The 16,860-nt window shown below is 42.9% G+C and overlaps 1 protein-coding gene across 4 annotated transcripts in view; it reads right to left on the reverse strand.

The window, feature by feature from the left end:
• Nucleotides 1–6,055: 6,055 nt before the first annotated feature.
• ptn (pleiotrophin) overlaps nucleotides 6,056–16,860 on the reverse strand; it is an 85,451-nt gene continuing 74,646 nt past the window's right edge. For all 4 annotated transcript variants that reach the window (XM_079494103.1, XM_079494104.1, XM_079494102.1 and 1 more), the window contains one exon: nucleotides 6,056–6,989. In XM_079494103.1, coding sequence (XP_079350229.1) covers nucleotides 6,934–6,989 — 56 coding nt within the window. In that variant the 3' untranslated portion in view covers nucleotides 6,056–6,933. The remainder of the gene's footprint in view (nucleotides 6,990–16,860) is intronic.

Consider the following 16,860-nt stretch of genomic DNA (forward strand, 5'->3'; position numbering starts at 1 on the left):
CATTCACCAGTAGAACACCACTCCTCTTCTGACGCTTTAAAGGATTTATTGACGTGAATGGAATGTAGAGAGAAGTGAGGGATCCGCAGATTGACGAGACTCGGGGTGGGGGGCTTAAATCTCCCCCTGTGGGATTGCAGTGAGTGGGGATGGAGAGCGCAAGAGACTATGGCCTAGATTTATACTTACCATAGTTCAAAATATAGCCAATTAATCTACATGATCAGCTTTATTCAGCAAGCATTGTATATGTAGCTAGGTTAAGCGTTAAGACTATAGGCTAATCAACAAAGTATAAATTGGGCATGATGAGACAGTAGGAAGTGGGGGAGGGCGCTTGTAAACGCAGGTGTATTGATGCAGTATAGTGATTGTGAACGGTGAGTATCTTCATCTTGAAAGACAGTAGAGAGGGTGGTTTAGATATGCGCGTGACATCGTACATCGTACCCGTAAGTTATGTGGGAACACCTACTGAGTGGCAAAAAAAACCTACTTTCTGGCCTTCACAGCCCATACATCCAAACAATCTGAATGTATTAAATGGCATTGATTAAACTCACTCATCAAGTTTTTGTTAAAAAAAAAAGTCCACCGTAGACATCTTATGAGCTACTTTAAGATATTCCGTGCAGCTAGGTGATTATTTTTCAGCGTCAAGAGTTTGGAAGCGCTCATTTTCAAATACCGCAACGTTCTGCTTGCGTCCTGCATTATGTGCATTTTAGAAACAGCTGGTACGCAGGACCGCTGAGTGATTTCCAACGAGCGCTTCCAAACTCCAACACTCCATGCTGCTCAATGTTTCGCCACTCAGTCTAGATGAGGGGGGGCGTGTCCCGGTTGGAAAGGTGATGCATGGTCACAATCTCTATTCTCCCCTGAACATGTAATTGTATGCTCACCACTTGGGCACCATTTGTTAGGTTTTCTTCCATGGTGTGTGTATGTGTGTGTGTGTGTGTGTGTGTGTGTGTGTGTGTGTGTGTGTGTGTGTGTGTGTGTGGGGGGGGGGGGTTACAGAGGATTATATAGGCCTACACCGAACAGATCCTCGAGGCACTCTCGTTAAAGAGAGATCTGAGATGGAACCTGTAATGAAAACTCCACACGAGCCTGATCAGATTATGGGATTATGGAAGTGGAACACCTACATTACGTTTGAGATCAAAGATGTGGCCACATTACACGCTCTCAACGTGTGCTTTCACGGCCCTTTCATGTCCCACTTTGTATCCCTCATCCTTGCGCCTGAGCCTGTTACTCTAAACTCCTTTGTTATTTCACCACTGTTTGTACTGTGTGTGAACGTGATGATGTGCTGTACTGTGTTTGCCTCCATTGACTCTATTCATTCATCACTTCTGGGGCTAAGTGGGACAAGTATATTTACTGTCAGAATATACAATATATATACAAATAGACCCTAACCTTCTTTGACTGTTTTTTTTATTATTATTTTTTTTTGGGGGGCTTTGTGTTGTCTGAACAAACAGCCACATTGGCTGTGTATGTCGGTGGGAACCCTTGGCCAATAAGGGACCACCATTCTTGATGATGATGTACGATGATTAGCGCACCCCTCACTTCACACGGGTGTGATTTTTACTATTTTGAAAAGCATTTTTGAATAGTTCAAATAGCCAATCTACAAGCTCACAAGGTGTCGAGATCGGCTAGTTGAACAATTTTAAAATGATTTCCAAAATAGAATCATCTTTATTGTCACATCACAGTTTTACAAGTAAAAAGGTGGGTGAAATTCCTTTTTGTGCATAGTCCCCCCCCCCCCCCCCATGGCAAAGAAGTTTAGAGATAAGGGACTGACGGAAATAGGGCCCTAAAAGTGTTGCTGAACAAGCTGGCCAGCCACACCCCACCCACAGTGCAGCGGTAGCCCGCGGGCTGACCCCATGCTGTGGTCAGGAAGCAGAGGCATCCATCCAGGTTTAGTGCGGAGGCTATCCGTCACGTTGATAAGTGGGCGCCATGCCTGCGTGTCATCTGTCACACTCACTCAGTTTGTGGGTAAGAGGCTTGTGGAACATCTGATTAATCTCGGGCTGAGCTTGTCGTGTGAGTGATACCGGCGGGGGTATTAAGTGGCCTCCAACACAACTGGTGGTAACGGGGCGGGGGTCCGGCTTTTATTACAGCCGGCTGACGTAAAGACGAATGATGGCGCGTTGCCTGGCCCACTGCGTCACCGCAGGTTGCCTTGCGGTGAAGCGAGGCAACCTTCCCGCCATCCACCAGCAGAACTCACGCACCGCTTCACCCTCTCCTGCTCTTCTTGACTGTTAGTTGAGCACATGACAAAAAGGACCACATTTTTGTGATGCAGAGTGAATTGTGCTGGTGTGTGTGTGTGTGTGTGTGTGCGTGCGTGCGTCAGAGAGAGAGAGAGGGAGAGGGAGAGAGATGGGCACTGGGTTCATGAGTGAATGAGACAGTGCTGACTGCTCATTGACAGTGTCAAAGGGAATGGCTGTCATGCACACACATTTGGAGGCAGGCAGATAAGCCCCAAGGTGTCCACTTTGTCCAACTCTGATAAGCTTGCCTTTGTAGTCATGGTGGCAAAAGGGAGACATGGGTATGTGTATGTGCGTGTGTGTGCGTGTGTGTGCCTGAGTGCGTGCGTGCATTTGGAGAAGTCACAGTCCTTCCAGGCGGTTCAGCCAAGGGCCGCTCCGGCAACTTCACTGTCTCCCTGTGAAACTCACAGCGTTAATATAAACACTTCTGTGTACTCGCCTGTAGTGTGGGTTATGTTTCAGTTTTCAGTGTTGCGTGTGTGTGTGTGTGTGTGTGTGTGTGTGAATTTTCATTCTATGCATCTGTGTGTCGCTCTGTACGTGACTCGGATACATCCACATATTCTATGGTTCATCCGCCTCTGGCAACACATAAACACCCAACGTCTCTGTGGAAATCACCAGATCATAATGTGCCGTATATGAGCCATCTGGGCTCCTCTTCACACGGCTTATGTCAAAGGGCTAAACTCCTTTTATGGAGAACATAGGACACGCAAAGTATATTTGCGATTACCGATTTAGGAATTCTCGCTGAAAAGAGGGTAATCTGCCATGTCTGTAGTTGGGTGTAATTTTGCAGTTGTAGCAGCCATGTAGTGGCATTGGTAAATGACAGCTGTAATAATGTATACATTTGAGAAGGTTAGTGTTTCGAGGGGCTTTAAGGTAGCATGGGCGTTTGTGAGTTACGATAAAATGATACATACACCGGTTGACTATGCTACTTTGAAAGGGACATTTCACCCTTTTTGCCAAAAAATATGTTAATGACATTTAGAAGATTTAGAACACTTTCCTGGGGTCTTTGTGGGTAATATGTGGTTTTAGATATTTTTGATTTTAGCAGGACACTGGGCTCACTTCCTTCCTGGACTACAATTCCCATAATGCTTTGGTGCACTGCTCCTCCTTGTGGATAGGGGGAGGGCTGTCTTACAGAGACAACATGTCCAGGAATTAAGTGAGTCTAGTGTCCATCATGGACACTGGGTGTCCCTTAGAGTATATATGAATAGACGGCACCAGAGTTCTCCTCCCATCCACTTGCATTAAGTTGCTCAAAAGCGCATGAGGCGATTTCACTCGGGTAGGAACAGAGTGCATTCTGGGATGGATTGGACCCAAACACATGAACGCGCTGGCCGTTGACTATCATTGCACGCGTTCACGTGCGCAATGATAGTGTTCATGTGTTTGGGTCCAAACTGCAATACCAAATTCAGCCACCCTGTCCATTTCGCCTCAGGGTTTCCTCCGGGTGCCGTCTCTATTCATATATACTCTAAGGGGTGTCCATGCAAAAAGGGTGAAGTGTCGCTTTAATGCTAACCGCGCCTCCATGGCTTTGTCTGTGTTGTTGGAAAATATATCGGCAGATTGTATGAAGCAATTTGAAGTGCCTTATTGAGAACAAGAACGTGAATTGCGTTGTACCTGCGCTGAAGGGTGTATAGCCGGTGCAGCAAATGAAGCGTATACTGGCTTCAGTGTAACGCATGTTGAAAAGCACAAAATATTCGTCACTAATTTTATCTTTTAACCTTGTTGTACAAAGTATAATTTTTAAGCTCCTACCACGAACGGACTGAACAATCTTAAACGTCTAATTTTAAAACCTTTCAAGTAATTTCATGAAAACTACTATGTTGGAGGCATAGCATCTTTGGGTTCTGTGTGTGTGTGTGTGTGTGTGTGAGAGTGTGTGTGTATGTGTGTGTGCGTGTGTGTGTGTGTGTGTGTGTGTGTGTGTGTGTGTGTGTGTGCATGCATGCACATGCTTGTCTACTCATGATGAGAGCGAAACTGTACACTGTACACTGCACACACACTGTTTGCCATTATGTTCCATTGTGAAAATAATGGCATCAAGTGTGTGTGTGTGTGTGTGTGTGTGTGTATGTGTGTGTGTGTGTGTGTGTGAGTGTGTGTGAGAGACAGCAGCGTGAGTATGCTTTGCTTTATGGTTTTACGAGGCCACCACAGCATGAAGGCATCTGATGGGCCGCTAATACATCTAAACACAAAGCACACATCAGGGATAGGAGGCACACAGTGTGATTGTCTATCCGTCTATTATTCCCTTCCTTACTAGTCTTTCAAAAGCAGAAGGCTTCCAAAGACACTCTTATAGGCACAGTATTGTGTGATAATAAAGGTACACACAGTGGGACAAATCATCCCAATACCTTCACACGCGTGTAAATAGTATACGATCATTATCCTGTACATTTTATATCACGTTTTATAAAGCCGTTTATTTTGTTGTTGTAAAAAATATATAAAAAATGTAATATTGCAAATCAGAAGATGTCTAACGATGGCGCCAGAAACGCTCATTTGTAATGAGATGCAGTTATTAAGGACGTGTGGACACGAAGCTATGGACTGTGAAAGTGTTTGCGAGTCGAGATGAACCTGATTATGAAAGTATAAGATATAAATTATATTGTATGTCCAGGGGGCAGGGGCATGTATTGTTAAGAAATGGTGCACTGCCTTGTACATTTTATGACTGGATTACAAGCTCTTCACTTTTACATTCTCAAACTATTGTGTGGAATTTTCAAACTGAAACGTGTAAAAACTTTGAAAAAGCAAAACCTGGATATCTGGAGACGGGGGAGGGGGGGCTAAAGCTATACAGTGTGTGGCCCTGAGGTGAGAATTGGGTTTTTTTTTCTTTCTTCGATACGGTTTCTACCGCTAACTACAAGGGACGAGAGACTCACGTTGAGAGGAAGCTGGAGGCCAGCCGTCTCTCCGACTAGCCTTTATAACTCCTGCAATCTAACATCTCGGGAACAATGGGTGCTGTGGAACAAACGACGTGTGGAGGAGGTTTGAGTCAGTTTGAACCCACATTGGACTTCACAGGAAAAGGAACAGGTGCAACTAAAATTAAATATCAATAGCCTGCTGCAAATAAATGTCAAGTTCATCTTTCAGTTGCTTAAGTATGTAGAGGTTCATTAATGTGTATTGATTCACAGTAGCTTTATTGTGGCTCCTCATGCAATAGAGAGAGAGAGAGAGAGAGGGAAAAAAAAGAAAACGTATTTTAACGGTCTATTGTTTGCATTGTGTATATATAAATATCTATAGGACATAAATTATATGTAATTTGGATGCGGTACAGTTGAAATGTACATATGTGTGTTTAATGCCTACTATCTGAATGTTCCCCTTCAGAATCCCCGTCTTTGCCCCTCCCCCTACTATGATACGTCCTTCCCATGTACAGTGACAATGTTATTGATATCTTTTTTCCCCTTTTCTTTTCTTTTCGTTTGATGCATTATGATTGACTATTTGTTCTGGACGAGGAAACGAGACAGTATAAAGATCGATCACTGGCCACCTGCTATGACACTGTAAAATGAATTACATGAGTGGATACATTGTGCCATAAATACTTTTGGAAAGAACTTACAAATAAAAATCTATGCGATGTGTTTGAAAACGTTGGATTATTTGCATTATGTGCTACACAAGAAGTAAATAAGCAATGCCTTGACCATCTTTTCTACCTTTATTTGTTGGGGGGGTGGCGGGAGGGGAGGGTGGCTGGGGGTGGTAATAGAAAACAGGGAATGTTAATTACAGTTGAGGACTACAATGGCAGGACATTCATTTTATACAGAGGTAAAAACCTAGACTGGATATAAACTGAGGTACAGTGAAGCAGCACAGGGAGATACACACTTGAAAAAAATATTACAGTTTTGAACACATGTACAGTAGCTACATTATGCAGTCTCCTGGAAGGAGTACAGAACTATCTTGTTTCTCATACTATAAGAAAAATGGAACTGATCATGAAATTAATCATTGTTCCGGCTTGAAAAGAAAATGCACCCCGCTAAACCTCAACAGTTTCCAAAGGGTCTTGAGTGAAACTTTTCACTCTAATTAACTTGGGAGTTGTTTGGAGCTTTCTGTTACTTTTAACCAGTGGCTTCATTAAAAAGGGACATGCACCGAAGACTTTTCCAAATTGCAGTTAGCCTACGACGCCATGGCAATACAAATCCTACCCCAATTTGCTCTTTATGAAAACAGTCCTAGAAATAAAAATGGCTATATAGGTAAAAGGATCATTTTAGTAAACACATTTTTCATATACATTATTCATACAACTGATTATTATTACGTGTACCTATTGTCACAACAAAAGTGTTGCTTCTTATCGTGAACTAGGAAAAAGTAAAAACAACACATCATTTCTACAGGTTGTTTTCTTGTATTCCCGCTGGTCTGTCGATGCTATACTGTAGGCGCCTACTGTCAACCTACAGGACAGTAACGGAGAGGAGCCATGTTGGAACTAGACAATGGTACTGTGCGCCTCGTCTCCCTCGTCCTTCTGCTTCCTCCCTGCATGGCGACAAAACCATTAGTCCATCGGGGTGCGATCTCGCTTCTTTCCCTCCTTCTTTTGCTTCTTTGAGTCTGCAAGAAAATGGTAAATGCATTTAATAGCGCCTTTATCCACAATGTGCATGACATTCAATTTCCCACACCAACAGCGGAGGCAAACCCGAAAGACTCCAACCCGTTCGTCGGGAGCAGTTAGGGGTTCTGTGTCTTACTCAAGGACACATCGACACGAAGCAAGGTGGGAGCCGCGGGGATCACAACCAGGGAACCTTTCAATTCCTCCGATGGTCGCTCGGCCTCCAGCCCCCCGATGTGCCGTGGGTTACAATTCACCCGCTTTGCCGTACTTGAAACTTGAAAACGACTGTGCCAGCAAGAAATAATGTTTTACAAAACCTCATCCCAGTAGTGTATAACAAGCTTTGTTCCCCTCCTCGCCTTATGCTTATGAGCTTATGATAATTGAACATGTGTTTTCTGCACCCCTAGAGTGCAGGTTACAGAGCTTTTAGAAGGCAATCACCAAACCGCAGTCCCGCCCGCCCTGCACTGCTTTTGATGAGTGAAGCCTGCAGCTACTGGCCAGAGGGGGTTGATTTGATGGCTCAGTGTGAACAGTCGCTAGGAAAAAAAATGCTTTATCATCTTTCTACCAGAGTGGATTATGGTGCCTCCGCTGCCATCATGGCAGAAGCCACAGTCGCTGTTTTTCTGCTCTGTGACTTCGCCACTCGATTGAACAGGAAGGGAGGACGCGCACAGCTGGCCACCATCCATCAGTTTTGGTGGACTGTCAGTCTGTCAGACGGACCCTCAGATTATGTGGGTCCATTTGTCTGTACGTGTTTGTGTGTGTGTGTGTGTGTGTGTGTGTGTGTGTGTCGTGCGACTGCCTTTGTCTCCCTCTCTGCCTTGGCCTGTCCGAGTCGTGTCCAGTGGTGGAAGAAGTACTCAAGTACGCACGTTTTACTTAAGTAAAAGTATCAACACTGCAATGTAGAAATACTAGTAAAAGGCCAGATTTCAAAATGCACTTGAATGAAAGTACACAAGTAGTAAGGAAGTAGTAAGGAAGTGAGACCACATTTTCAGGACAAATGTTGGCCATATCATGACTAAAATATCTAAAAAAACACAATTACGCACATAAAACCCCCCAGGAAAGTGTTTCTAGTGTCCTATAAACATCATTAAAATGAGATTGCAAAAGGGGTGAAGTGGCTCTTCAAGTAAATTACTTTCCACCACTGTGGTCGTGTCTGTGTATGCATGCTTCAAATGTACTCCATCACACTGTTCCTCAATAATGCCTGTTCCGTCTGTAAGCATACATGGCTACTCTCCCATGAATCGTTGCTGTCCGGAGGAAACCTCATAACTCCATCTTTTAGGTTTTTGATTTTATTCCATAAATCAGTGCTATTGAACCCCTTTACGTCTGTGTGTTGTTTCGAAAATATTGAACCAATGGAAAGTAGTAAAAAATGCATTGGAAAAAAACCTCTTAACTCCATTGGACCCTCAAACTGTCCGCTAAAACGGATAACTCCACCACCTCTCTCCTTCTCATAATATCTAAAGTCACCAACTTTGATGAGGCAGTATTGCATCGTTGAAAAAATATAAGGTTTTATTAATTTCCTTAAAAACGTATATTTTTCATTTCCTGAAAAATGAACATTTTGGACTTATGAGGTTTCCTCCGGACAGCAGAGATATGCTCCCCTGTCTCTTATTTAGGCGCTTGATGGAGACGAAGGGAGGTAGGGAGCTAAAGCAGATAGATAGGGGTAATTAATCTCAAAGCGTCTTCAGTAGCTCAGTGCATTCTGCTCTGGCAGGCTATTTCAAGAGACGACACGGCGTGTTCGGTGGGCATCTGACTGAAAGAGGCGCGAGTGGGCTGGCTAATCAACCAGTGTTGATTTCGTCGACTAAAACTAAGACGAAAAATGGTCCTAACCTTTTTTCACTGACAAAAACTAAACAGAAACGAAACGAAAACTAAGCTATGATGACTAAACTAAGACTAAATAGATCAACAATTTCGTCAAGAAATAAAAACTAGACTAAAATGTTAGGAAGGGAATTAAGGGACTAGTGGACATCCAGTATAAGTCATTTTACACTTGGTTGCATGCTGAAAATAGCCGATCTACAAGCTCGAGCTTGTAGATCGGTGTAAAATCAGCCATTACGACGGCATCAAGGCCCGCCAAAATACATTTTAGTTGACTAAATCAACCATAGATTGAAAGTCGACTTAAAATCTCATGACATTTAGTCGACTAAAACTAGACTAATACTAAAACATTCCAGGTGACTAAAATGTGACTAAAACTAAATGAAAACTATTCAAAAGACAATGACTAAAACTAAACTGCAAAAACAACACTGTAATCAATCAGTGTGTCTAGCCACGTCTGCACCTGGATAATGCCACATCATTATGGTTGATTGTGTTGTTTAGAGTCTCGCAAACTTCAGTCTGAATAGTCTGCACCTAAAACGAGTCAAAGAAAGAAGTAAATAGAAAATGGGACGTGCATCTCTCACTGTTATTTAAAGCTGGAAAAATGCAATATCAATGAGGTGAGATTGCTTTGGCGACCCATATGCACATTAACGAAGCAATTACAGCAACATACATACAGGTATACAGACAATCAGACACTGATTGCATATTGTGAGTGTCTGGCAGAAACCTCATATTTCCATATTGCAACTTTTTTTTTCTTTGACTCGTACAAGAGTGTCGAGTGTACAAGAGTGTCGAGGAAAAAGTGAAGACTTAACTATCGCCGCAAAAGTGCTACATTTTAGAAGCAACAAGGCTGCTGAAGGAGCGCTAAAACTGTGAGCTATCTTCGGAACATATTGGAACATATAAGTGGTAAATGGTAAATGGTGCATTTATAATAGTGCCTTTATCCAAGGCGATTGTACATTACATTCACACACACATTCATACACTGATGCCAGAGGAAACCATGCAAGGCACCAACCTGCACATCAGGAGCAATTAGGGGTTCAGTGTCTTGCTCAAGGACACTTCGATACTAACTCTGGGGGAGCCTGGGTTCGAACTGGCAACCTTGCGGTTACCATCCGGCAACTCTACCCCTGCCCCTGTGTGAAAGTATTAACCAGAGCTTGTGACTAAATAATAACTACATTGGATCCATTGGAACACATGCAATTTCTCCATTCCCTGAAAAGTAACAGTGATGGTTTAGACATGCAAGGTTTCCACCCGACACCATTAATATAAATATGGCAAACCAAAGGCATGCAGGCAGGCGATGGAAAGCTACAAGTTAAGCTTTGTCAATTCAATTTTAAACATTCAAAAACGAAACGGAAAGTTGGAAACGTCCTCTCGTCACCCCAGTTGCAAGATTTTGACATGCGAGCAAGAAAGACCGCCATGCATGCATGCAAACGCGGAAATTGCCGTTCAATTTGCTTGCTTTCAATTGTTGGAATGTTTTTATGTATTTATTTAATTATCCTGCCTGATGTTTTTTCGTCAGCATATTATTTCTTCTCCCTTCCCTTGGGGAGAGAGATTGGAAGAGAGCCTGTTCTCTGTGTTAGCGCACCATGCTACAGCGCGTTCCGCTGCATTGGCACATCGCTCCTCTCCCTCTCCCCCTACACTTTGCCCCGCTGTCTCCGACAGGCTCGTAATCAGACCAACACAGCCTTTCTCTCAGCCCAGATGTCGAGAAGCTACCCCAGTGCAATAATAGCGTGCCTGGCTCTGAATGCTCTCCCTTTGCATTCAGAGAGCAGAATAGCGCAGTAAGCCGACGCCTTTCCTTGGGGGACAAGAAGCTAGCACTGTATAACCGCGCTGAACCAATTCAGAGATGCTAGATTTATTCCCCACAAAGCCTTTTGTTTTTCCGCCCTGCAAAAACAGGGGAGTTACATCCCAACAACACGGTACGCTGCTGGGTCAAGAAAGATCATTCATTCATGCAGCCGAGGGATGGACGGGGGGGAGGTTTCTTCTACAGGTATTCATAATGTTTCATCTCTGTCACTCTTTATTCTTTCGCCTCGTCTCTCTTTCAGTCTGCCGGGCCCTTGTTTCATCAGGGTTTCAGACAGCAAAGGCATGGCGCTCTGCTCTGAACCCGGGCCCGGATCTGGCTCCCCAGGCTCCTCTTATAAGCATTGTCTCCTGTAGAATCTGTAAATGACAGATGCTCCTTCACAGCATCCTACCTGCGGCAGGTGTGTGTGTGTGTGTGCTATCTCCAAGACCCCAGGTGGCTGTTTAGAATTCATGCATTTGGAACATTTTCCTTTCACGTGGCCTCCCCCTAGGCTTTTCATGTATGCACATCACACACCAGTTACTTAGTTACTTTCCACCACTGCTTTTCATGTATGCACACGTGTGTGCACACTACGCACACACACACACACACACACACACAAGGGACACAAGGCATCCACAATTCCCATCACAACACCCCATCTTACCCCGTACCGACCTAAGCCCCCAGCCCTCCCACCTTACCACAGGACCCCATCAACCTCTATTTCTTTCCCGCATTAACCCTTCCTCCTGTTCCCAAAGCTTATCCCCTAGCTGACAGACGTGGGAAATAACACCTTTCTGTGCTAGCCGCTCTCTCTTTCCTGCACCGTCTCCCTTAATCATCATGGACACTGTCACGCTCTCCCCGTTTCCACTGCTGGAAAGTAACTAAGTGCACGTACTCAAGTACTGTACTTAAGTACTGTTTTGAGGTACTTTACTTGAGTATTTCCACTTTTACTTCTACTCCACTACACCTCAGAGGCAAATATTGTACTTTTACTCCACTACATTTATTTGAAAACTTTAGTTACTAGTTACTTTGTAGATTTGTATTACTATTACAAAACATGCATTACTGCAGCCCTATATATACATTTCGGCCATTTGAAAATAGCTGATCTACTTATTCTACTAATCATTTTTTAACATGATTTTATATATTTAGATTAGATTAGAATAGAAAGCCAGCATTTTCGATTAGTTGGATTCCCCATCGATGATGTCACTGGTGGACGGGTTTCTGAACTGCCCACAGCCCTCCCATGAGACACAGACTCATGGGATTTTATCATGAACATTAGTGAGGACCAAATTGGTCCTCACTAATTTACCGGCCAACCCATAGGCCGACCGGCCGACCCGGTCGATTAGTGAGGACCAAATTGGTCCTCACTAATGTTCATGAAAAAATGCCACCATTTTTTAATATAATTGGTCCGACCAATTATATTAAGGTAGGTTGAAAAGTGGTGAAGTGGTCCATTAATGGAAATGGAGGATGTGTGTGTCCCAATGACTCACCTAACCCAATGAATCACCTAACTCTTAATAAAAAAAAAAGACTTTTCAAAAAAGGAGAGAAAATAATGAGCTAAGATCAAGAGGAAAAAGTCAGTGAATTCGAATTGTTGGGTGTTATCCTTGACACTCAACTAGAACATAAAAAGCACATAAAAAAAAGTTGAGCAAGACTCTAAAAACTAACCTGAACCACTTTAGACTGACCAGACAACAACTGCAAGCAGCCCAACTGTTTATGTATACCATATATATATTTTTCCCCATACTCTTAGTGTAGTACTGTTTGGAGCCAGGCTTCACATCTATACAGAATAAGAATACAGATGCATAAACTAATAATCTAGATTTGGATGTATTTTTGCCAGGTTGGCTTTGAGGACCTAGGCCTGATTGGCTGGCGCAAGTCTGAACGCATACTCTGAAACGGCGCCTAAGCCAATGGGAGTCCCTCCTAAGCCCTGAAAGGCCGCAACGTGGCAATTGTTCACCCAGACTCTGCAATGCATGATTCTAAACTACGTCCGTCTCTAGACAAAGACTGTTTGGAGCCAGGCTAACCTCGCCTCATCGGGTCTCACTGTTGTTAATGTTATGAGCTAACTGGAGCTGAACCAACAAAAGCACGTTGGAAACGAACGCAAACAACGGCCGTGAGGTTGTCACAGAGAAACATACACGTAAAAAAAAATAATAACAAAACATAATAGGGGGAGAAAAAAAACGGGGGGACAGATACACCACGGAGAGCGATTGTTTCACCTGGCAGTTAATGATACACGTGTCATTCTTGTTACTATATTAGATGTTAACTAAAGTGCCTCCCATTTCAGTTATAACCGACATACGCCTTCGCTGAGTAGCAGCTGTTAACTTCAGAGAAATAAAAAAGGTAGCTTAATGCTCCTACTTAAGAAACACCCGGTCACCATGCATTAATGATGGGCTGTCCAGTTCAATATCCAAGAGGGAAGACTCAAGGGGAGGCTCTCGTTTCTAAGGAGTTTGGCATCCGTCTGGATTGGAACTGAATTTGAATAGCACGGTCGTATTTGCAGAAGGAGCGAGGTGAATTTACCGGCCGACCCATGGGCCGGTAAATTCACCTCGCCCTCCCTCCGTATTTGAGCACTGCGCTCACTGTGGTTGCAGATAAATAGCAGACAAAAACAAATACTATATGCTGCACACCACACTGAGGAGCCATTCGTTCTTTAATATCTACAACCTGTCAACCTATTCAGATCTTACCTCAGGTGTTTTCATGACCTATCAGAGAAAAGCCAGAACAACAACCCACTGAATTCTGGGTGTTAGGCATGACTGAGGGAGTTTGACTTGCATTTACTGCTGAATAGTGAGTTAACCCGAGGAGCCATGTAGGATTATTTCCACTGCAGCCTATAGGGGATACAATATGAAGGCGAGACAGGGTTGGCAAATACGTTTAACTCAAATATTTGCTTCTGGGGGGGGGGGTCTCTGGAACTACAGATTTTCAGATGGGGGTCGGCGGCCAATTCCATATCATTTTTGGGGCTCCTTGACATGTTTGAGAACCACTGACAACCACTGACATAGAAACATGGGACTGTCAGTATTTAAAAGAAATTTGTAGAATCATCCTCAAGTCTAAATTGGTTAAATAATTTAAAGGATACATTTATATATATATATATATATATATATATATATATATATATATCAATGCATTCTACTCTTTCCTGTACAACAGTCCTAAGTTACTGTAAAGTAGGCCTTCATACCGTATAGGAGCCAATGTCACGGGACAATCCAAGGACAATAAGGGTATAGCAAAGATTAACTGAGAAGAATGACTTAATGTATTGTTGCTGTCATGCAATTTATAACGTCAGGGACACCCAATGGCTCATTTAATTTCATAATGTCTATGTCATATTTAATCCAACTGGGCAAATTATGTTCCCTCGCTGTTCTTTGTCTTTCTTATGGAAATCTAGTAGTTCAGATTTCCATAATGTTCACAGCCCTGGTAAATTTAAAAAGGCTTTCACAGCCTGCTGTCTCTTTATCTCAGCAAATGCAGCAATATGTATTAAAATATAATGTCTTCAAAATCTAGTCTAGCATTTCAAGTATAGAAGCTCACAAACATGCCCTGCATTAGATTATTGGCTTCCGAGATTTCATATCCCCAAGAGCTACAATTAATTAAGCCAACTAAGTTAACATTCCCTGTAACCGTGTTGCTGCAATAAACACTAGACCACCACATCTTACATGACCTTGTTGGGTGTGTTTCAATGTTATGAAGACGACTGAAGTCTGACGTCACTGCCGCTAGAGGGCGCTGTTATCCCTGGTTAGTTATTTTAAATTGAATTTAAAAATGTTTTTATTTGTGTTGAAATCCCCATAGGGGGGATCTTAGATCGCCTCATATAAGAACTATGTTCTGGTGGCTCTGCATCGTTTATGACAGTGGTCCGGGGACCACCAGTGGGCCTTGAGGGGATTCCAGGTGGTCCCCAGCTAAATGATGGCGAGTTGGTAACCAAATGGACCCTTATAGATAAATATCTATAAGGGGGGTGAGAGCGTAACATTTTACGCTCTCAATAGTTAAATTATAGTTACAAATCTACATTAGGCCTACTTAATTTACAAGAAGTCTACACATTTAGAGAGAATGTAGAAGAATCTTTATTTTGATCAACGTTTGCCTGTAAAATCTTATCCAACGACAACAAAACATTCTTAAGTTTTGGGTCTGCGATGCTAAATCTCATCAGATGGTGGTCAGTGGTAACCTGAGGTCAGTGGCTCAATTTTCTCAAATGCTGAATAAATAATGGACCTTGATATGAAACGGGTTGAACCAGTGGCGTTTCCAGGAATTACATTTTGGACAAGCAAGATGTGTTAATTGTCGTCTCCCTGCGCACAATCGTAGCACTAAAGGTTTTCAAAGAGATATACCTGCCAGACGAGTAGTATACAAAGGCTGAAAGGCTTGCATTTACATTCCAATGGGTGATTGAGGGTCGCGCTCTACCGCGACGGCCAATCAGCTGTCCACTAATAGTTTTCATGTCTTGTTTTTGTTCTCTTTTTTTCTCATTGTATGGATTTTGGCCAGGCCAGAAATGGATTTGGACAGGCGGACGCCTGCCCTCGCCTTATTGTAGATATACGCCTCTGGGTTGAACACCACTGTTTAATGATGTTCATTCATATCTGGAGAACATTTAATTAATTCTGACGTAAAAGTCTTATACTACACTTCCGGGTCTGAAATCAACTAAATCTAATAAAATACTTCACACTCCGTCAAGACAACAAGTGATGGATGGGTGTGACGTATGCTGTGTGCAGGCCGGGAATGCAGTCTTTTCTACATTTCCGATTAGATTTAGATCATTATTACAAAACATATAGACCAACATTGTTTACAAACATTGGGACCGGGCGCACGGGTGACTGTTTCATGTAATCAATTCCCAACAGATCTCCAAACCTGTTGTTTTGGGGAGCGCTGGTTTCAGTCCATTCAATCTGTCTTGTGTGTTGGCTAGTGAGATGCACCCTAGGAGACATTTATACTTCAAAGCGCAACAGTACTGCACGCAGAGAACAGCTGATATACAAGCTCACATCACATCGCAGATGCGACTGTTGTGAGCATAGAGGTCTATTTTCAAAAGATTTGTATACATTTGAAAACTCGAAATGGAACCTTCTGCATAATGGGTATGGTCTATTTTGGTACTTTAAATACATTTTAATACTTTTTGCACTTTTTACTCAAGTAAATTTTGAATTCCAGAGTTTCACTTGTAAGAGAATTTCTACATGGCATTGCAGTATTGATACTTTTACTAAAATACAAAATGTCTGCATTTCTTCCACCACTGATGCACTTTCACTGCCGCCTAGTGGCCATTAGAGGTACTTAGCTTCTGCCACGGAAATTACTGGATTACTACTTATTTACATCCGATTTCCCGGCCTCACAGACTGAGAGAAGAGGACGTTAATATTTAAATCGCGATGCGGTGAAAAATCAAATCATGATGGATGATCATCACCACGGACAGTGGCATTTTTTTGCCCCCAAGATACAGCCAAAGAAGATCTTATTTTAAATGGGAGTCTATGGGATGTGCGCGCACGTTTCCTGGTGCTGGGGGGTGAGTCAGGCGTTGCCTAGCAACCGAACCGAGACAGAGCTAAAAGTTGGTTTTCAGCAAAACCGTTTCATATTGATATAAATTGATCAAAGACGCCATATCAACGGATTTAACCCATTTAGGACTAAGGCCGATTCTGAAAATGCCTTCAAAATACTCCGTTTTCAGAAAACTTTCAAATATGAATTCCAAAATTCTAATATATACTGTACATACAGTAGCAACAGGAACCCCAAAAGGATTCCCCTCATGAAGGTAAAACACCCAAAGGGGTTCCCGTCCTGAATTAGAAAGACACGATATCTTCGGCAGTGAAAGAAATAAGTGTACCTTGGAGCTTGTTCTTGGGGACCTTTCCACAGGGTTTGGTGGCTGACTATACAGTGTATGTAAGTGTATACCTTGGAGCTTGGTATTT

The sequence above is a fragment of the Electrona antarctica genome, assembly GCF_951216825.1.
Source record: "Electrona antarctica genome assembly, chromosome: 23".
Classification (NCBI taxonomy): domain Eukaryota; kingdom Metazoa; phylum Chordata; class Actinopteri; order Myctophiformes; family Myctophidae; genus Electrona; species Electrona antarctica.